Here is a 22,016-nt window from a genome sequence, read left to right as displayed (position 1 = left end):
ACTCAATTTACTTGGTTGTGAATTGCATAAATTATATCCTATAAATACATTGTTGAAAACTTTAGGTTTGTGGCTTGCCAGCTGGTTCAGTACTTCAAATGCATTCAGAATTAAGATTCAGTTCATGATTTAGAATAATAATAATAGAATCTTTATGCCAAATTCACTTAAGAAATATAATCTCCTGCAGTCTCACCATTCTCACACTTAATTTTAGATGTGAAACATCCTTGATTTCAGCTTCATAGTCTGAGTGGTGATAGGGCCTTTAACATTAAAGGCTTATGAAAGGCTAACCCTGGTTTGCTGTCAACTCTCTGAGGGTGTATAATTATTCTTAAAAGTCTTTACATTCGTAGTCTTTTTAGGAAGGGCATGAATCTCAAAAGACGTTAAATTGAATCAAAAAGAAGAATAGTTCCTAATTTCCCCTTTGTATCATAATTACGTATAGCCTTAAAATCCCCATTGAAATTAATAGGATCTGTCAGTTGGGTTTCCTGAAAAGGGAAGACATTTCAGAAGTCCTAGAACGAAAAGCCTTATCTGAACAACAGATGCAGAAGAGAATGAGAAATAGAGAGAATGGAATAGTGAAAATGGACAGGAATTAATACCGTCTTGACTTCTACAGTGGATCTAATTTAGCGTAAGATTAGAGGTGAATCACTATCATAAACACTTGGAATTTTATGCAAATTGGAACTCTAATCCAGTAGAAGTGCATATTACCGGATGCAGTGCATCTGTTAATCAGTAAATCCTGAATGTGCTGCCATTTCCCAGTTAAATATCTGATATTCAATTTGAAACTATTGTATAATAAGGTTATTAATGCACAAAAGGATGCCTTATGGCTTACCAGACTTATGGTCACATTTTGTTGATCAATCCAGTCAGTCACATTCTTATCTTTTTCTCTTGCCCTGGGAAGTATTTTCACTCAGGGCCTAAGGAATTCCTCTTCCCTCTTTACACTGCCTAAACCTATCATGATATTGTATCCCTTCATCAATACATTTCCAACCCTCAAACTCTGAGAACAATCCTGACTTCCCCAGTTGAACTTTGTAGCTGACATTCCTCATTCTAAGCATATTAACAAATCTTTTCTGCATCGTCACCAGGATCCTCACATCTTTCCTTAAGTTTGGTCACCATCATTGGATGCGATGCTCCAGTTGATATGTGATCAGTGCTTTCTAAAGGTTCTACATAACCTCAATACTTTTGTATTCCACTATTTATATGCAAAATCCCACATGCTTTGCCACTCTCTCAATAGCTCCAGCCTCATTAGAAATCTCCCTTTCTCGGCATCTGCCCTTTCTTTATAACAGTGTCACTTAACCTATATTGACAAAATACATCATTTTATGACTTTCTCAATGTGAAATTTCAGCTCTCAGCTGTTCATTCTGTTAACTGCACTGTAGTAATTTTCTGTATTGCTTTGTACTGCTGCCAAAAAAAAAATCTTGACATATGTGAGTGATGATGAGCCTGATTCTGATATGGGTCTCTGCTGGGGCCTGAAAGTGGGAAAGGGACAAGAGAGGTGAAGGGAGAAGGAGGGTGTGGGAAGCACCAGAGAGACATTCTGTAATGATCAATAAACCAATTGTTTGGAATCAAGTAAGTAAGCGATGGGTGTATCTGCACATGCACCACCCCTTGGCCTGGCCCTCCTTCACTGCCACCTGTCCCACATCCATCCTACAGTACTCCACCCTCATTATTCCCATCGTCCTTTGCTCCTGCCACATTTACAAACTCAGTCTCCACACTACACTGACAAATACTGTACTGTTCAAAAGCCTTAGCCACTCTAGCTCTATTTCTGTACCTAAGACTTTTCCAGACTACAGTATACTACATTTTTATTTTGTCATCAACTAATATTGATAATATACCTTCCACATGTCTCCAATTTAATGAACCAACAAAACACTGTCCTTGTACTGTCCCCAGGGAACATTAATATTTATCACACTCCAACACAGAAAACTGATTATGTTGATTTTCCTTTATTTTTGTTAAACCAAATTGGTATCTGTGATGCCATTAATTGGTTATTTCCTTTTTCACTTTAGATGACTATCCTTTAGCATGGATTTCTGTTCAATTCCTTCGGAAACTATAACACTACTTTAATCCTTCCATCAAACTATCATCACCTTCATCAAAAAAATTCAATCCAGTTGGTCAATAACAAGTTTCCTCAAGGAAAACTATCCTTGCTCTACATCATAATGTGAAATTCTCCAAGTGCTTATTAACTTACTTTGCTTTTCTCATTATTATTTCTATTTGCTTCACTCTCAGTGAGGTTAAGCCAAATGTGTTGTTGTTGCTTAGTGAATCTTCTAATATGTAAAACCAAAAGACATTGATGTATGGGATATAAAAGAGAAACAAACTAAATGAGCAAAAAGTAAGGGACAAATTAAAATAAATAATGAATAAAATTCGTTGTTTAACTTCTATCAAAATATAGTATGCTAGATCTGTTCATAGCTCACAATTTAGAGTGTTTTTGAACTTTTGAAAAAGTAAATCAACAGATTCTTAGCTTTGGGAAGTGAATGACAGTTGTTGTTTTATTTCAAATGTCTTAGGCCCACCAGAGAGAGAAAATGAATGAAGAGCACAATAAGCGATTGTCAGACACAGTGGACAGATTGTTGACAGAGTCTAATGAGCGACTTCAGCTGCATTTAAAAGAACGAATGGCCGCATTAGAAGATAAGGTAAATTTTCAAATATTTTTCCCAGTATCTTTCAGTTTATTTGCTCATAAAGTTGTACAGCACAGACACGGTCCCATCGGCCTGCCACATCCATGCCTATTTTGTTCCCATCTACATTAATGCCATTAGCCTATATCAACTCCTTATCCTTTTGTGCTTATTGAAGTACCTGTCTAAATGTCTCTTAAACATAGTGATTATATCTGACTCCATCACCATCTCGGGCAGTAAGTTCTGGGCATCAATTATTCACTGTACAAAAAGCAAATTATACCGCAAATCCTATTTACAACTCCTTCATCTCACCTGAAACCTAAACTCTTGTGTTTTTGTTATTCCTACTATGAAAAAAAGATTCTAATTGTCCACACGATCTTTCTGTCTTGAAAATTTTAAATACCTCTATGAGTCATCCTTCAACCTCTGTTTTGCCCTGGAAAACAGACACATCCGTTCCAATTTCTCCCCATATCTGAAGTCCTCCAATTTAGTCAACATTTTGTGAACTACCTCTGCACTCTTTCTAGTGCAACCACATCCTTCCAGAATGTTCACCCACTATCAGGACTAACCTGGCCTGGCTCATTTCTCAAAATTAGGTCTAGTATTTTGTTTCTTCTGACAGGACTCTGCACATACACTGAGATACACTGAAGAAATCCCACCCCATCTTAACTTCTTGTATTAAGGAAGTTCTAATCAATACTGGGAAATCCCCAATTATAATAACCCAATTGTTTCTGCACCTTTCAATAATCTGTCTATATATTTGTTCCTCTACCTATTGGGAGTTATTGGCGGCTATTGTGAGGCTAAATGGTTAAAGTCATTCCATATGCAAGGAAGATTGTTGTGATTGTAGAATAATCATCTCAACTCCAGAACATAACTGCATGTGTTTCCCAAGACAGATATCTCCATTTGTGTAACACGCACAAAATGCTGGAGGAAGGAACTTAGCAGATCAGGCAGCATCTAGGAAAAGAGTACAGTCAACTTTTTGGGCCAAGACCCTTCTCCGGGACTCAGATTTCCAGCATTTTGTGTGTGTTGCTCAGATTTCCAGCATCTGCAGCATATGTTTCCTCAATTGTGTATTTGGAGGTGTTTCACAAATGATTTTCCCTCCAAGATAAGGTGAGAAGAGGGAATGTTTACTCACAATGGTATGATGCTCAACTGCATTTGTAAATTAGCAAATGGAGCTATCCATCGGTGCAGGAAACAAAATCTAGAGATCTAGGGAAACAAAAGCATCAGGATATGACCATCTTTAACAGGGCAAAGTATAACCACCTACTATAATCTCGTTTATACTCCCTAATCCACCAGTGGCTATGGGCTCTGTGGCATCCACCCTAACACCAGAATCCTCAATCCTATTTAGCCTGTGGCTGGTGCATTCTGCAGTCAGTTGTTTTCATTTCTTGCATAAGAGTAAGGAAGCAACTTTGCAATATACCTGTATTATGTGCCACTCACTGTTGAATATCTAGAAGCATTTACAAGATATGTTAGTTTGTTCAAGTAGTGGTATATGTGTGTGAATGTTGGGACATCAGAAGGCTAAGTGGAAAAGATTATTGATACAGCTTGTTTGAAGAATGTCGGGTGTGTCTACATGAAGTTGTGTGAGTGTAACAGTATAATTGCTTTAAGATGATATTTATTGATGACCTTGACTAAATCTTGAGGCTATTGATATATGATGCTGTGGGCAAAACCTTTGAAATCATGCATTTCTCCACAGTCCTTGCAGCATATTCTCATTACTGTATCTCAGATCTTGTGAAGGTTTCATGGGCATCTCAAAAGTATGGGACCATGTTCCTAAATTGAAGTTTTCCAAGTGTGGTGAACTACATATACCTGTCTGGGCATGCCCCCTGCTGACTGCTCCTGTGGCCCCTCCCACTGACCGTGGCTCCTCCCACAGACCCCTGTATAAAGGCGATTGAGGCCTGAACCCGGCCCTCAGTCTCCAGGATGTAGTATGGTGGTCAACTACTGCTTGTTCTTTCTTCGGGACAATAAAAGCCGATATCTCGCCTTCACATCTCAGAGAGAGTTATTGATGGTGCATCACCAAGAGCAGTGCTTGAAAGGCAGGGTGCCTGCTTATGTTTCAGGCTGCCAATAGTTTTTCAGTCTAATTGCCCACATTAGTGTTAGACCTTGTGCTTTTCAAATGCAGCTGTGTTTTCAATTAATGTAAGTTACTTTCAATATGGGACTTCTGAAGTTACTCCCCATTAATGTTTAACAATGCAAAATAAAACAACACTAAGTGCACCTGTTTTATCACTTGTCAGATTTTACTTGTAAAGCAATAACGTGGATTAAGATTATTGGTCTCCTCATTTTCTAAATGTTTCAGCAATGTCTTCTGACAATGCATCATGAGTCCTTGCAAGAAAATTAGTATATTATAATTATTGGACTATTTATGTGCAAACCCTGTTAATGAACTCAACATGCCTATTTGATCAAATTTATCATATTTTATTTAAAAATATTTTATTATTTTAGAACATACTAATACAAGAATCTGAACTTTTAAGAAAACAACTTGAAGAGTCTCTTCATGATAAGGTAACATTCTTAACTTAGTTCAGGAGAAGACCTAATATGGTGATATTTTAGGTTATGTACAGTTAATATGCTAAAGATTAGGTCTTTGATAGCAAACTGAAGTTGATGATCCATGATGTCATTATGCATTTGATTAACTTAAGATGACCATTAATTTACAATTAAATGTCAACAGTTTAAAATTATCATTGTGTGAATTTATTGCATTTAAAATGACATGTGCATACATACACCAGTTTACCTTTGAAAGACATTATAGTATTATTATGGCTCTCTTTGTAACCTATGGATTAAGTTCCTCAATTTTCTAGCTCATAATCATCCTAGTGGTAGTTAAATTGAACTTGCAAGAATTTTCTTTTCAAAGTGGCATTCCGGCTGGCAGCAAAAACATTTTTTTTATGAGAGCAGCATAGAAGCCATCAGTAGTAATACATTATGACCCTTTCCAAGTTTCAACAAATGTGATACTAGTGTTTCAATAAATTATGGTGTGGTTTAATATACTGGTATATCAATGATGATTCTAAAGCCAATACTTTGTTATTTTCTTGTTGCAATTTGCACTTTACGTTATGTTACAAAAATTTTGTCTCGTTAGTAAAACCTGTATAATTACTTTTCTTCCTAGGAACGATTAGCAGAAGAAGTAGAAAAATTCCATTCAGAGGTCCAACAAATGAAAATGCAGTCTGTTACTTTATTGGACCCAGCCATGTCCAGGTAACCTGAAAAAGAAATGTCAGTTAAATATATGTGAATGTTACTTTAAAACTGAACAGTACTTAGGATATAAATCAACTCAACTCTCTTTGCAATACGAACAGAAGAAAATAAAAGTATAATGTGCATATCTATCATTTCATGTGGCTGCTCTCTAAATTTTCTTTCTTTTGCACTTGAACTGCTAGGGGAGTAGTATTCTAGCAGGAAGATTTGTTTATGTTGCACAGTGCGGTTTAAACTAGAGTTGTAGCGGTATGGGAACCAGACAACCTCAACAGTTGGTGGAGAGATTGTGGAGGCAGATGTTGGTAAGACCACAGACAAAATCAGGAGCCAAAAAGTTGAGCATAGTGCGACTAGCATCCTAAGCTGTACATATTTCAATGTAAGAAGTATTGTAGGAAAAGCTGTTGAGCCAAGTGGCACAGACTGACACCTGAAATTATGACTTTGTAGTCAATAGTGAGATTTAGCTGCAGGAGGGGCAGGACTGGCAACTCAATATTGCGGGGTTTGTTTTAGATGTGACAGAGAGGGAGGGAAGGAAGAGGGTTGGTGTTACTAGTCAGGGAAAATGTCACAGCAGTGCTCTGCCTTGACGAACTGGAGTTATGGGTGGAACTGTGAAATAAGAAAGGTATGACCACATTAGATCACCCAGCAGTCTTAGGGATTTAAAGGAACAAGTTTATAAATAGATTGCAGGCAGGTTGTTAAAGTAGGTGATTTCAACTTTCCACATATTGACTGGGGATCCCATACTGTAAAAGGAATAGATGGGATAGAGCTTGTCAAATGTGTACAGGAAAGTTTCCTTCATCAGTACATAGAAGTCCTAATGAGGGAGCATATGATACTGGATCTGCTATTAGGGAATGAGACAGGGCAGCTGACAGAAGCTTGTGTAGGGGAACACTTTGCATTCAGTGACCACAATCCCATTAGTTTCAAAGTAGGTACACAAAGAAATAGGTCTGGGCCACAGGTTGAGACTCTAAATTGGTGTAAGGCAAATTTTGATGGTATCAGAAATAATCTGGCAAGTGTGGATTGTTTTCTGCCAAAGGTGTACTTGGAAAGTGGGAGGCTGTCAAAAACAAAATTTTGAGTGTGCCAAACTTATATGTGCCTGTGAGAATACAAAGTAAAGATAACAAGTATAGGGAACCTTGGTTCTCAAGAAATATTGAGGTTCTGGTTAAGAGAAAAAAAGGAGGTGCATAGCAAGTTTTGACAAATACAAACAAATGAGGTGCTTGTGGAACACAAGATATACAGAACACTTAAGAAAGAAATCAGGAAGGTTAAAAGAAAGCATGAAGTTACTCTAGCAGACAAGGTGAAGGAGAATCCTAAAGGATTCTATAGATATGTTAAGAGCAAAAGTATTGCAAGGGACAAAATTGGTCCTCTGGAAGACCAGAATAGTAATCCATGTGTGGTGCCAAAAAGAGATGGAAGAGATTCTAAATGCAATTTTTGTATCTATAGTTACTCTGGAGACACATACAGAGTTTATAGAACTGAGAAAAAGTAGCATCAATTTCATGGACCCTGTAAACAGAAATCATAACAAGTTAATAATATCAGAATGCAGTTCAGTAGCTATTTGTAATATGTAGCATACTGATTTATAACATAGAATCCTTAAATTATATCACTATCAATTAAATTTGCTTATTTTGGTTTTTAAATAACTGGTTCCTATCACTAAGTACTGTTTGTAAGAAACAAATTAATCAATTGTTATAGTCATTCAGCAACTTAAACATCATGCTAAGCAAAGAACTGAGTTACCTTCATAATAACTGTTGCTGTCTCCCCACTCTGGGATGAGATGATTGGTGGTGGTGGTGGTCCTTATTTAGCCCTGAGGTTGTTTTGCCCATCAGATAAGCAGCAAGAGTGGAGTGGCAGCAGAAAATAAGGGACTTTGAAATTGGGACATTAGATGGTGGTTTAGGAAAACAAATGGTCAGTGGAAGCTTTGACAATTTTTGGGCACTGATCTTGGCTTACCAAGTTTTGGGGGTACAGTCTTAGAGCCTGAACTGATTGAGTCAGTTGAGGATGGAGAACTAAGGAATCAAGGCCTGGGCTGAATAGAGACTTGTGGGAAAATTGGTAAGTGGCGTGCATCAGTACCAATATATGTGTAAAGGAGAAGGGTTGTGGAGCAGTGAGGCTATGAAAAGTAGAGCTGTGTGCTTATACCATTTCTATAGGTCAAATCAGAAGAAAGTGTAGGTTGAGGAAAGGTAGAATTTGAAAATGTGAAATAGTATTGAGAATCCTTCCTGGTCAAATTCTTGATAAGAATCTCCTCAATAACAAGCAGCAGTATCACTTCCATGAAAGTTTATTCCTATAGTCTTCATTTGTGTATCAGCAAGTTCTGCAAGACAAAGGGATCTATTTCACTGAGTGTCATTGAATCTGTTCAACTGATGTGGCTATTAGGAATGTACAGTATAGATCGATCTATATATGAGCAATTAGATAAGCTTGTGACGCCTGCAGATTGATTAGTGTAGCTGGCCACTCAGGTTACTTGACTTTGTGATAAAGTGCCTATCTAATTAACATTGATTTACTGCTTGTTTGGTATTGACATCTGTGAAATGAGCAAACATTACATACTTGTTCCTTAGAGATTAATTGGCCCTAAAAGTTAATGCTGTTTATTTCTCCAACACTGTTGCCTAAACGACTGCTTATTTCCAGCACTTTCTGCTTTTCAGTGTCTGCAGGATTTTTTCATTTACAAAATTCTTATGTATTCCAATCAACAATACAATTAATTTTGTATCATGATACTTGTGCTCATTTACAAAACCACCAAATTTAGCTTGTTTCAATTCTCAGTTAATTGTTATGGAGGTATTTGTTTAATGTATCACACATTAAAAAAACTTCAGAAATTTGCGGGAGAACTTATCAAGACAAAGGTAGAATATAGTTGATAGTTCAAGTATTTATATAATTTTCATTTATTAACATTTCATTAATAACATTAAATATTATTAGTATAGCTGTTGTAATTGATACTAACCTTTCAGGTTTAATTATAGTAAAAATAATGTTTGGAAGGGAGTGACCTCCAGTCCATACTATTGTTATCTGCAGGCCTCTTTTGGATCCTTCACCTGATAAGCGGTATTCCATGGGCTCATTGATAGATAGCCAATCTGAGCATTTTAGGTCATCCAAAATGCTAAGGAGATCACAGAAGGGGCATGCAATTAGCCGCAGAGAAGAACCAAAGGTTTGTACTTAATATTTGAATAAATGTATACCTATGTTATCATTAAAGCCAGTGTTATCTTTTGTTTAAATCTTAAATTTGTAGGATTTATATTGGAAAAAATATACGCCAGTTTATCTTTTGACATATGTGCCCTGTGCACTACCTTGAACTGAATCAAGGAGTAACGGGCACAGATGGATGAGTCATTAACTAAATGATAAATTTTATTCCATTAATCATCTGGAAGTGAATGCCGAAGTTCCAGTTTCCAAGCATGTTTAACCTTTTCATTAGACATCATTCGTAAATTCATAAGTCGCTTATATATAATGGCTATCAATCCTTTTTGAGATGGTTTAAGCTGAAAAATAACATCTATCATATTTGGTAAATGAAGAAATGGATAATTCGGTAATACAGTAACTCTCGTAGAAAATTCCTAACTTGTAAATATCTAAAAAAAATTGTGCGTTAGATACATCATATTTATCCACTAGATGTAATGCCGAGGTGGTTACCTTAACTCATATGTTTTGGTCTTGTATAAAGTTAAATAATTTTTGGAGAGATGTTTTTAGAACATTATCCAAAGTCATAGGTTTGGACCTACAACGTAATTCACTTACAGCAATCTTTGGGATCACTCCAAAGGAAGCAGGAAATGATTCTGCTTCTGCTCAATGTATTATAGCTTTTTCAACTTTATTGGCTAGGAGAGTTTTTTTTGTATTGGAAAGATCCTGATCCACCTACTGTTTTTTTTTGGCTCTCCTCCATTATGCCATGTTTAAGCTTGGAGAAAATTAGAATTCAGACATTTGATACTTCTTTTGAATTTGAGCAAACATGGCAACATTTCATTCAATATTTTCATATGATTTAAATTTTCTTCTTTTTTATTTCTTTTTCACTTCTTTAGGTAATCTTTTGTCTTCTTCTCTGTGGTGTTTCAGATTTGACCAGAAGGATTTTTTCTCTTTTTTTGTAATTATATCTTGAAGTGGAATGTTCAGTCTTTTTTTGTTTTAAGTTTGTTTAGTGTTTTTTTTTTCTTAATAATATTAATCTTTAGTCTTTTTTTCTTGAATTGTTAAGAGCAGTTGTGGTTCCTTTTTACTATATTATACTATATATGATTTTGATAGTGTACACTCCTTTTTTGTTTGTACTTTTATTTGAATATGTATTTGATATATTCTCTGATTTGTATTTGTCTTTAAATTTTTTAAATCAATAAAAAAGATTAAAAATGAAATAAATTTGTAGGATTAAATACATATATTTGACATGATGTAACAAGTTTATTTATGGTGCATGTGTCAATAATTTTTCTTCAATCAATATTGTACTTTAAAAAATAATAAACATAATCTCTGGTCAGATCAGATTGTTACTGAGGTGACATTTCATCAATAACTAAAAAAATACAAAACTGTTGCATAGAAAATTTGTGGAGTTTTTTTTTTATTTTGCTGAACTCTTAATTGGTAATTTGTTTATAATTGTCCCATATACCAACACACAGTGAAAAGTTTTTGTTAGCGCACCATACAGACATACATCATACCCTACATATGCACATGGAGGTAGTACAAAAGAAAAGTAATTCAGAATGCAGAATATTGTGTTATTACAAAGAAGGTGTGATGCAGGTAGACTAATGAGGTGCAAAGTCCATTACAAGATAGCTTGAAGGATCAAGAGTACACTTTTATTGAATCAGAGGTTCATTCAAGAGTTATAACAGCAGGACAGAAGCTGTCTTTGAAACTGGTTATATATGTTCTCAAGCTTTTAAATCTTCTGCTTGGGAAAGTAAGAATGAAATACAAATCCATTTTTACTCTAAGATCTTAATAAAACCTTAGAAGTTGGAGAAATAGTTTTATCCTAAAGAAAATAAATGTCAGATATTTCTTTCAGAAATTATCTTTAATTTTAAGCCGAAAGGATTGAATATGCAAGAGTTGGCACTGTAATTCTTTTTGATAACAATAAATGCCTTGACATTAATGGAGGTTAGATATATACATACTTTTCAGATTCAGTTTATTGTCATTTAGAAACCACAAATGCAATGCAGTCAAAAAATGAGACAATGTTTCCCCAGAATGATATCACAAAAGCATATGATAAAACAGACTACACTAGAAAATCCACATAACGTTTGGCAATCCCCAATCCAGAGTCCGGAGAGGTTGCTGCATATTAATATCGCACTACCATCTAGCACATTCCCCGGGAAGGAGCTCCAAATCCACCAGACAAACAAGACCAAAAACTAAAGCTACAAGACCTGCACAAAACCACATAATTACAACATATAGTTACAACAGTGCAACTTTTGCTTGGAAAACCAAGAAAACTAGTTATTTTCAAGAAATTAAAAACAATTACTGATTACCAATTTTTAAATTTACTTTCAGCCACCCAGATTGAAAGCTTAATTGACTTGACAGCAGCTGGAACCAACAAGTAGAAAGAGGAAATGAAAAAAGTTGCAGCTGCTGAAAATCTGAAATAAATACATAGAATTCACATATTATGCAGCAAGTTAGACAGCATCTAGGGAAGGAGAAACAGTTACTATTTAGGATTGAAGAGTGCTGAATGTTTCCATTACTTTCTGAGTTTTAGAAGAAATAGGGAGATTGGGGACCAAAGTTTGGGCTAAGAAACACAATACTTAGAAAGCTGGGACCAATTGAAAGCTGTAACACATAGTTGGAGTAGTGAGAGAGATCAGGGATAGCAAGAAACGATATATACTAAGACCAGAGGATTTGACTGAAAATGGATGAGGGTACAGGAATGCTTAGGTTTAGGGGAGATATTGATGGTGAGGCCTGAGAGAGTGGGTTAAGCTAGAGGTATCAATATTTGATGGAAATGTTGGGGTTTGGATTAGAAGATTAATATGCAGGTTAAAGCGATCAAAGAGCAGAGGACATTAACAACGTTTATGTAGACTAACATTGTAGAAGGAGGGCAAGAAATCACTGATATTCATATGGGAGATTGAGGGTTGAAGAAGAACAGTGAGCTGGCCTTGGGGATTTGGGGAACATGGAGAAAATCTTTAGTGTCCCATGATTAACGAGGCAGGGACATGGAGGGAGGGAGGGGGCTGACTAGAGCTTTCAGCAGGTGTGTTTGGGAACATTTGGAGTACTGTATTCCAAATTCCAAACAAATTTTCTTAGAATTTGCGCAGAAACCCAGTCCTATTCACTACCAAAAAGCAGTGTTGCAACAGTATTTACCTAATCCATACTGCTCTTCTCTATTCCAAAAAAAGATAAATTCAGCTTTAAAGTTTAAGTATTTAAGACATGAATAATTGTTAAGCTAGTTAAATAAAGGATCCAGTTTCTGAAAGCAGGTCCCTCCAAGCCTTGCCCTATTTTCATTATAACTGCAAGTGACTGTTTAGAAATGAGTTGAGTCTGGATTTAAGTCCATTTACATACATTCCTAAAACCTAATCCCACCGATCTGGAGGGAAAATTACTTTCAATTTTTGCACTGAAAATGAAAATCTGTGGAAGTAAAATTTGACTTCAACATGTGAAAAACAGCAGTTAGTTCCAAACTCAGTAGATTTTAAATATATCAAGTATGTACAGATTTGAAAATACACATTTTAATGGATCTAAATATGTGACTTTATAAAGATACAAAAGATAATATAGAGAGATTAAGATCAAGCCAAAAGAAATAACATTTTATCGCTTTCCATTTGTTTTCGAACCACCAGAGAAATTAAAATGATAACATGGGAGGTTATGAAATATGAGGTTCATCTCTCATAACTTAAGCAGAAGATCTGCATTCCTCCAAGATTCTTGTAGTCCTTTCATTGAAATCATAATAAATGATTAAAGCAATCAGCCTAAAACAGTTAACCTTTCTTTTGCATTTCAGATGCAGATAGCTAGTGACAAAGAATGGAGCAGAACTCAGCAGATTGGTATGCTGAGCAGCCACCAGTTTGAAAGTGACACTGAAATGTCTGATATTGATGATGATGACAGAGAAACAATATTTAGTTCCATGGATCTTCTTTCACCAAGTGGGCACTCTGATGCACAGACACTTGCCATGATGTTACAAGAGCAGCTTGATGCTATTAACAATGAAATAAGGTGGATTCTGTTCTTCTGTCTTTGTCACATTGTGTTTCAAAATGACTTATTGTAAGAGATTTAAAATATATTTAGCAGATGAATTAAGAGTTAGTAAGTATGTTGTAATTTAGATAAATATAGGATAGTGTATGGAAAAACAGGCAACTGCACAGATTTGTATAATGTGACAGGAGCCTATTCTCAACTAAATCCATGCCAGCCATTGACTTCACAATCTTTTGTAAGGGGATTTGAGTGGTGGAATGCATTTACAAAATTAGAAATCAAAAGATAGGTTTAACTTTAAATTTTTGATGTGTTATGGTACATGGTATTCAGTTAGGTTATTATATAGTTAAATACTGTTAAAGAAGCATTGAAAAGAATATAGAAGAACGTTGCCTGCCTATTCAGTATATTCAAAATCAGAATCAGGTTTATCGCTACTGAGACGTAAGTTGTTAAATTTGGTGTTTTGTGGCAGTAGTACCGTGCAAAAATAATGGACTACCATAAATTACGATAAAAATAAATAAATAGTACAAAAGAGGAATCACTTGATAGTGCTCATGGACCATTCAAAAATCTGATGGCAAAAGGGAAGATGCTGTTCCTACCTGTCATGGATAGTGAGGGTTCTTAATGATGGATGCTACTTTCCTGAGGCACTGCCTTTGGAAGATGTCCTTGGTGGTGTAGAGGGTCATGCTGGCTCAGCCTACAATCTTCTGAAGCCTCTTGTAATTCTGTGCATTGGCACCTCCGTACCAAAAAGTGATGCAACCAGTCAGAATGCTATCCATCTGTAGAAATTTGATAGTCTAATTTCCTGCTCTTGCTGTCATTGATTGCAAGGTTGTTATTGCAACACCTCGAGACCAGCCATTCTCTTGTACTCCTGTATGCATCATCATTACCATCTGAGATTTTGCCAACTACAATGATTTCCAATATCATCCATTGTTTGGGTATATTTGTTTAATACTTTCCTCCATCAGTGTGTAGAAATCTCTTTGGGTAAAGATTCATGAGCATCACCCAAATCAATTTTTCAAGAGGTGTGGGATGGCTATAAGGTTAAGCATTTATTGTTGATCTCAAATGTACTTGAGTAATGTAGAGGCACTGGTGCTGTTTATGTGATAATCAGTTTTATACATCTCTAGACCATTTCAGAGATTGTTTGTGAGTCAAGCATTTTTTTTTATGAATGCAGTTACCTTGAGTAAAAATTGCATAAGAACAACAGATTTTCTTCCCTATGGTTATTAGATCAATACATAGAAACATAGAAAATAGGTGCAGGAGTAGGCCATTCGGCCCTTTGAGCCTGCACCGCCATTCAGTATGATCATGGCTGATCATCCAACTCAGAACCCTGTACCTGCTTTCTCTCCATACCCCCTGATCCCTTTAGCCACAAGGGCCATATCTAACTTCCTCTTAAATATAGCCATTGGAAACAGTGGCAGAGAATTCCACAGATTCACCACTCTCTGTGTGAAGAAGTTTTTCCTCATCTCGGTCCTAAAAGGCTTCCCCTTTATCCTTAAACTGTGACCCCTCATTCTGGACTTCCCCAACATCGGAAACAATCTTGCTGCATCTAGTCTGTCTAATCCCTTTAGAATTTTATACGTTTCAATAAGATCCCCCCTCATTCTTCTAAATTCCAGTGAGTATAAGCCTTGTCGATCCAGTCTTTCTTCATATGAAAGTCCTGCCATCCCAGGAATCAATCTGGTGAACCTTCTTTGTACTCCCTCTATGGCAAGAATGTCTTTCCTCAGATTAGGAGACCAAAACTGCACACAATACTCTAGGTGTGGTCTCACCATGGCCTTGTACAACTGCAGTAGAAACTCCCTGCTCCTGTACTCAAATCCTTTTGCTATGAATGCCAACTTACCATTTGCGTTTTTCACCGCCTGCTGTACCTGCATGCCCACCTTCAATGACTGGTGTACAATGACACCCAGGTCACGTTGCACCTCCCCTTTTCCTAATCAGCCATCATTCAGATAATAATCTGTTTTCCTGTTCTTGCAACCAAAGTGGATAACCTCACATTTATCCACATTAAATTGCATCTGCCATGAATTTGCCCACTCACCTAACCTATCCAAGTCGCCCTACATCCTCTTAGCATCCTCCTCACAGCTAACATGGCCACCCAGTTTCGTGTCATTCGCAAACTTGGAGATGCTGCATTTAATTCCCTCATCTAAATCATTAATATATATTGTAAACAACTGGGGTCCCAGCACTGAGCCTTGTGGTACCCCACTAGTCACTGCAGTACATTAAAGATTTTTCTTTCTTTCTATATCATGATTCAAGATTATAAAAATTAACTTGAATAATGGTTTGCTGCCTCTGAATTAAAAATATCCTGTAGTGTGATAGAACTGAAATACATGACTATCTTAAAACTATTTTGCATTTTTCAGGTTGATCCAGGAAGAGAAAGAATCAACTGAGCTTCGTGCTGAGGAAATAGAAAATCGAGTGGGTAGTGTTAGCCTTGAAGGTCTTAATTTGGCCAGAATGCATCCAGGGAGATCTATTACGGGCTCTGTTACCGCTTCATCACTAGCTAGTTCCTCTCCTCCTATTAGTGGACATTCAACACCCAAATTCAGAGCACGTAGCCCTGCCCGGGACATGGATCGCATGGGCATCATGACTCTGGTAAGTTTATGAGTGAAGTATAATGATGAATTTTCTTGAGGGTGCATGCTGTGAAATTTTTTTAAATGAATTATTGATATGGGCACAAGACAAACAAAAGTTAAATCTTTTGCATTTCAAATATTTAGATTGCAGAAAACATAGGATGATATTCATAGTTCAAGCCCAACATAAAAACTTGCATGATGTATTTGAATGGGAAGTCTGAGAGTCTAGATTTGAAAGCATGTTCAACGAGCTAGGTGTAAACATCTCTTTGGTTTGTGATGTATGACACACAGTAAACTTCTATTCAGAGTCAAATTGTAAATGCTTACAATGAAAATCTGCAGATCCTGCTTAATTCTATCCCTTTATTCTTTTGCAAAATCAGCCTAGTGATCTAAGGAAACATAGGAGAAAGGTAATTATATTAATTGCATTCCACGGAAGTAGCATATATTTAAATTATTCTTCGAGAAATATATTTCAAAAAAAATTTAGTGTAAATAATTTATGTAAAATTATTCTTTCAATTTGAAATCTATTGAAATCTGTCATTATTCAGAAAGTAAGCAAATACTAATGATTGCATTTTATATTATGTGGCAATATATATTTACCAAATAATATTAGAGCTGCAATGTTTTTGGACATAGAAAAATCAACACTCTTCTTCTTACTCTTCAGATTGCTGCCGTGCAGGAAGATAGTCGCGAAGACAAAGCCACAATAAAATGTGAAACATCACCTCCATCATCACCAAGGCCACTCAGAATGACACACACCCTCCCATCCTACCATGATGACATGCGAAGGTGAGTATGCCATTGCAGGGATCTATTCCTAGTAGCTCCTTCAGAGATACTTTATTCAATATACTGTATATACATATATCAGTTTATCAATATATTTCATATAAGGATAGATGTAGTACAGATTAGTATTATTTTAAAGTGCTGTCATTCCTGTGAGAGAAAAGTTTCAGAGGATAATACTTAAAGAGAAATTTTTTTTGAGAATGATATTATTTGGGACCATTCTGTGACTCATTTTTTTCATCTTCTGCTGTACTTATGCCCATAAGATAAATTTAGAATATTAGCTATTTTTTTTTAAATTATTTGACTTCACAAATGTTTTATTTTCTGTAGGTAGTGGAAATTTGTGAACTGAAATTTTCATGGCATCATCACTTTTTTTTCATTTATTGGCAGTTTAATTTGGTACCCAATAATTGAAGTGTTGCAAAAGTGGCAGTAGTAACGGATTATTTCTTAGAAGTTAAATGAAGAAAAAAGTTTGTAAAATGCCAATTTGTATCCTGAGTATGTTGACTAGTTGCACTCTAGGCTGGTATGGAAACATCGATGCTCTTGTACAAATCTTCCAAAAAATAGTGGCTGGGGCCCAGTCCATAATGGGTAAAGCCCTCTCCCCCACTGAGCACATCTACATGGAACAATATTGCAGGAAAGCAGCATCCATAATCAAGGACCCCACCCTTCTCACTGCTGCCATCAAGGAAAAATGGATAGGAGTTTCTGGTCCCACATGACCAGGTTCAGGAATGGTTATTACCCCTCAACCATCATGCTGTTGAACCGGAGGGGATAACTTCAATCACCCCATCACTGAACTGTTCCCATAACCTATGAGGCTTACTTTCAAGGTCACTTCATCTCATGTTCTTGATATTATTATTATCATTTTTTTATTTTCTATTTGCAGGGTTGTCTTTCACACATTGATTGCTTGTTCATCCTGTTTTGATGTGGTCTTTCATTGATTCTATTGGTTTCTTAGACTTACTGTGTAAAGGAAATGAATCTCAGAGTTGTATATGATGACATATATATGTACTTTGATAAATTTACTTTGATCATTCATAGTTTTTCAGCATCAATTGAAGCAGAAATGGGCAACTACAGTAGTACAAGTAGCCAGGACTCACTCCATAAAGCACAAAAGAAAAAAGGAATCAAATCCTCAATAGGACGTTTATTTGGCAAGAGAGAGAAAGGACGTCTCGGACATCTTGCCAAAGATCACTTAGCATCAGTTCAAGGTCAGTGATCTGTTTATCAAAGGCTCTATTGAAAATAAAAATTTCCTATTTTATGAAGTGACCCCATTTGTGTATATATTTTGTTTACTGCTTACATCATTTTCTTAGAAAAACATTTGTTTCTGGAAAGAAAACTATTGTCTACTTCACTATCCCAGTTTAACGAAACAAGTTTGTTTCCTTTTCAGTTTTTGAATGATATTGGCTTCATTAAGTGAACTTATTTTCATGTTACATTTCATAAAATAAAATAGAAAATACTGTAGCCTTCATCCTGGAAGTCGTCAACTCATCATCACTGATTAACAGAGAAAAAGTTGCTCTTGTCCTCACCTACCATCCCATGAGTCTCCGCATCCAGCTCATCGTTCCCCTTAACCTTGCCATCTTCAATGGGACCCTACCACCTTCCTAGTTGACTTCTTTGTCCATTTCTCCCTCCCCACTAATCTCCCTCCTGGCACATATCCCTGCGAGTGATAGAAATGCTACACCTGCCCATTCACCTCCTGCCTTATCTCCATTCAGGGCCTCAAACAGACCTTTCAGGTGAGGCAACATTTCACATGCAAATCTTTTGGTGTCGTCTGCTGTGGAAGTGCAAAGATGTCCAAAATCTACAGGTTTTCTTGTTTGAGGTTTGGATTCTATCGGTAGGATCCCATTTTCCTGCCAGACATGGATATGCAAGTAGCCTTTCCTCTGAACTTTCATTTCTACAGAAACAACAGGAAATTGGCTTGCAAAGCAGGTAATGTGCTAGAAAGAGAAAATTCCTTGTCATGAAGCACTAGCAAATAAATTGAAGAGAGAGATTAATGTTAATCTTAAATTATGTCATTTTCATCTTTAACCATTTCCCTCTGAGAACCTATACAAAATATGAATGCCGGCTATGTTTCAGATAAATTAAAGGACTGCTACAAAATGTAGGCAAGATATTTTATCTATAGCATTTTTCCTATTTATTTATTGCCCTGTTCACGTGAAAACTTAAGGACAAACCCAGAGTCCCCTGTTAAGTATTGTCATATGGGATTTGCAAAACTAATGGAATAAGATTCCTAGTGAGGATCTCACTATTATTATCATCTGTCAGAAATAAGATACGTAGGCTGCATAGGAATTCTGCAATATAAAGCAGAACAGGGAAAATCAAATCACCTTGCTAAAATATTGATACAAGACAAGGTCTTTATCAAAACTCTTTCCAGTTTTATTTCCATGGGGAAATACATTTCAGTCCTGAATCTCTGGAGAACCTTTCATCTAGTCTGCATTTGTATTCTAGTTATCTCACTTAAATACAAGTTAACCGGCATTTAAAGGCAGATTTTGAAACTTAATTGCAGCCCTTATAATGACAAATAAAATAAATTGAAAATAATACCATGTCCAAATCCCTTCTGTATTATTGCAAAGTATATTGTTAATTCTGTCAATTTTACCCTGAATTGCACTTGCTTTCAGCAGGTATTTTTGACGCAGAAATTGGTAACCAAGATTCCCTTGGATTGGGCAAATTAGGAACACAAGCAGAAAAAGACAGAAGATTGAAGAAAAAGTAAGTATTAACCAAATGAAAATATCCATATTTATTTATTTAAAAAATGCATTCAAGTATAAAAAATGTGAACATAAAAGGAAATTGCATAGAATATAAACGAGGTGTTGATTTTCTTTTTGCTATTTTGTGCTAATTGCTGAAGTCTAATTTCATACTTGGCATCTTATTTACATTAATAATTTAAGGTTAGCACCTTAACTGTGGTAACAGACTCTTGCTAAATAGATGAAAATATGCATTTCAAAATATTTGTTATATTTTATAGGCATGAGTTATTAGAAGAAGCCCGGAGGAAAGGTTTGCCATTTGCTCAGTGGGATGGACCAACAGTAGTAGCATGGCTTGAGGTAGAATAGTTTTATCATTTTTAAATTTCTGAATGTAAACAAATAACTTGTCACTTCTAAGGAACAAAATAGTGCCCTGAGATGAACAACAACTCAGTCAATTTAAACAATGCTTTACTTTTCATTGTTCGTTTATTTTTTCAGCAGGGGTAATTTTATAGACTTGCTTCACCAGCAAGAAATACTGCTTGTCAAGGGCACAAATAAATGAATAATATAATACCTTGCAGTTGTATTTTAATGTAAAATGACAGAACTATCACTCAAGCTCTCAAAGTACAGTCTGCACTAGTAATATTTCATTCTAGAAATGTACATTTTTACATTAGTGTACAGAATATGATGGATCATACCAGATTGGTGCATATGTACAGAGCCTATGCCCATGGACCCCCATTCCAACTTTTTCCTAGGCTGGATGTAGGGTTGAGTTTTGGAAGTAGAGCATTTACTGAAATAGGCTTCCATCTCCCAGCTCCAGCAGTATTCTCCCCCCCCCCCCCCACCCACTGCCCCACCTCCATTTCTCTCCTCCAAAATCTTCTCCTGTTCTACTTCCTAGCCTCCAATTGCATTTTCCATTTCCCTTTCCCTCTCAATCCAAATTCCAGCATCTGCAGTCTTTTGTGTCATCAAGTATTTTTAAATAGTGAGAATTTGAAAAATGTTGGCATTCAGAGATATTTAAATGTCTTATACATGATTCATTGAAAGTCAACATGTAGTTACAGCAATCATTTAAGAATGGAAGTAGGACTTGGGAGGATTTAAGTACAGAAGTACAGAATTCTTGCTCGAAATACATTTCCAAACATTACGTACGCATCTGGTCTTCCTATCTAGGGAAAGATTTACTTGTACTTGATGAAGTGCAATACATGCTCATCAGATTGATTACTGGGATGATTGTTCTATCATATGAGGAGAATTTAGATAAGCTGGACCTTGACTCTATAGTCGGCCCTCCTTATCCATGAGTTCCGCATCCGCGAATCGAGAAATCCGAAAGTGCTCTTCCAGCACTTGTTGTTCGAGCGTGTACAGACTTTTTTTCTTGTCATTATTCCCTAAACATTGCAGTATAACAACTAGTTTACATAGCATTTACATTGTATTAGGTATTATAAGTAATCTAGAGATGATTTAAAGTATACGGGAGGATGTGCGTGGGTCATCGTGGATTGGGATAAAAAAAAATCGCAAGTTCTCTTACTAAGTAAGTCGGAACAGCTACATCTGATTTTATTTAGCGTCAGTTAGTCAAATGTTTGTCTTAGTATATAGTATATATTTTATCTTTCTATACATATAAACCACTTAAGAACATATGTTTCAGCGCCGGGCCAGTGACAGACCATTTCCGAGTGTGCTGTCCATTCGTGCCGGGTTGATGTGGAGGACCAAAAACTCAAAACCCCAAAACCCAATAATTAAACCACTGCGTTGCTTAGAAATAATTGTAGCTTTTATTGGGGCAGGGCCTTTCTCACTTTATCCTTTAAAATTGTTCTGATCGTTGACCAACGTAGCCTAATGTTTTTACAATGACCAATGGTGTTTCACCTCTTTCCGATCACTTTATTATTTCTTCTTTATTTTCAATCATGATCGTGATTATTTTCATGAACAGAAACACTGCAGATTCAGAGCTCCACCACTGGGTCCCAATGCCCACTGCACTGACAATTAAATAAGGTCTGGGGTTCCGCTGGATCCTAAGGTCCACTGCATTGAGACAGGTTGAATAAGGGACTTAAGCAACTGCGATTTTTGGTATCCACAAGGGGTCCCGGAACCAATTCCTCACGGATAAGGAGAGCCGACTGTATTGAGGTTAGAAATACAAAATCTGAGCTTATTTAAATGACAAATTTCTTTTGAGGCTTAACAGATGCACAGATAAACACTCGGTTAGGCATTTT

General features: G+C 36.2%; 1 protein-coding gene across 1 annotated transcript in view; it reads left to right on the top strand.

Annotated features, from left to right (window-relative positions):
* ppfia2 (PTPRF interacting protein alpha 2) overlaps positions 1–22,016 on the top strand; it is a 260,698-nt gene that overhangs the window by 176,164 nt on the left and 62,518 nt on the right. The window contains exons 10-20 of the mRNA XM_059978396.1: positions 2,619–2,750; positions 5,280–5,342; positions 5,974–6,065; positions 9,195–9,333; positions 13,240–13,460; positions 15,893–16,133; positions 16,507–16,536; positions 16,803–16,930; positions 18,005–18,180; positions 19,654–19,744; positions 20,013–20,094. Coding sequence (XP_059834379.1) covers positions 2,619–2,750; positions 5,280–5,342; positions 5,974–6,065; positions 9,195–9,333; positions 13,240–13,460; positions 15,893–16,133; positions 16,507–16,536; positions 16,803–16,930; positions 18,005–18,180; positions 19,654–19,744; positions 20,013–20,094 — 1,395 coding nt within the window. The remainder of the gene's footprint in view (positions 1–2,618; positions 2,751–5,279; positions 5,343–5,973; positions 6,066–9,194; positions 9,334–13,239; positions 13,461–15,892; positions 16,134–16,506; positions 16,537–16,802; positions 16,931–18,004; positions 18,181–19,653; positions 19,745–20,012; positions 20,095–22,016) is intronic.

This window comes from Hypanus sabinus, chromosome 8 (genome assembly GCF_030144855.1).
Source record: "Hypanus sabinus isolate sHypSab1 chromosome 8, sHypSab1.hap1, whole genome shotgun sequence".
Lineage (NCBI taxonomy): Eukaryota > Metazoa > Chordata > Chondrichthyes > Myliobatiformes > Dasyatidae > Hypanus > Hypanus sabinus.
Note: the sequence above shows the minus strand (reverse complement) of the source record. Positions and strands in the feature narration are given on the sequence as shown.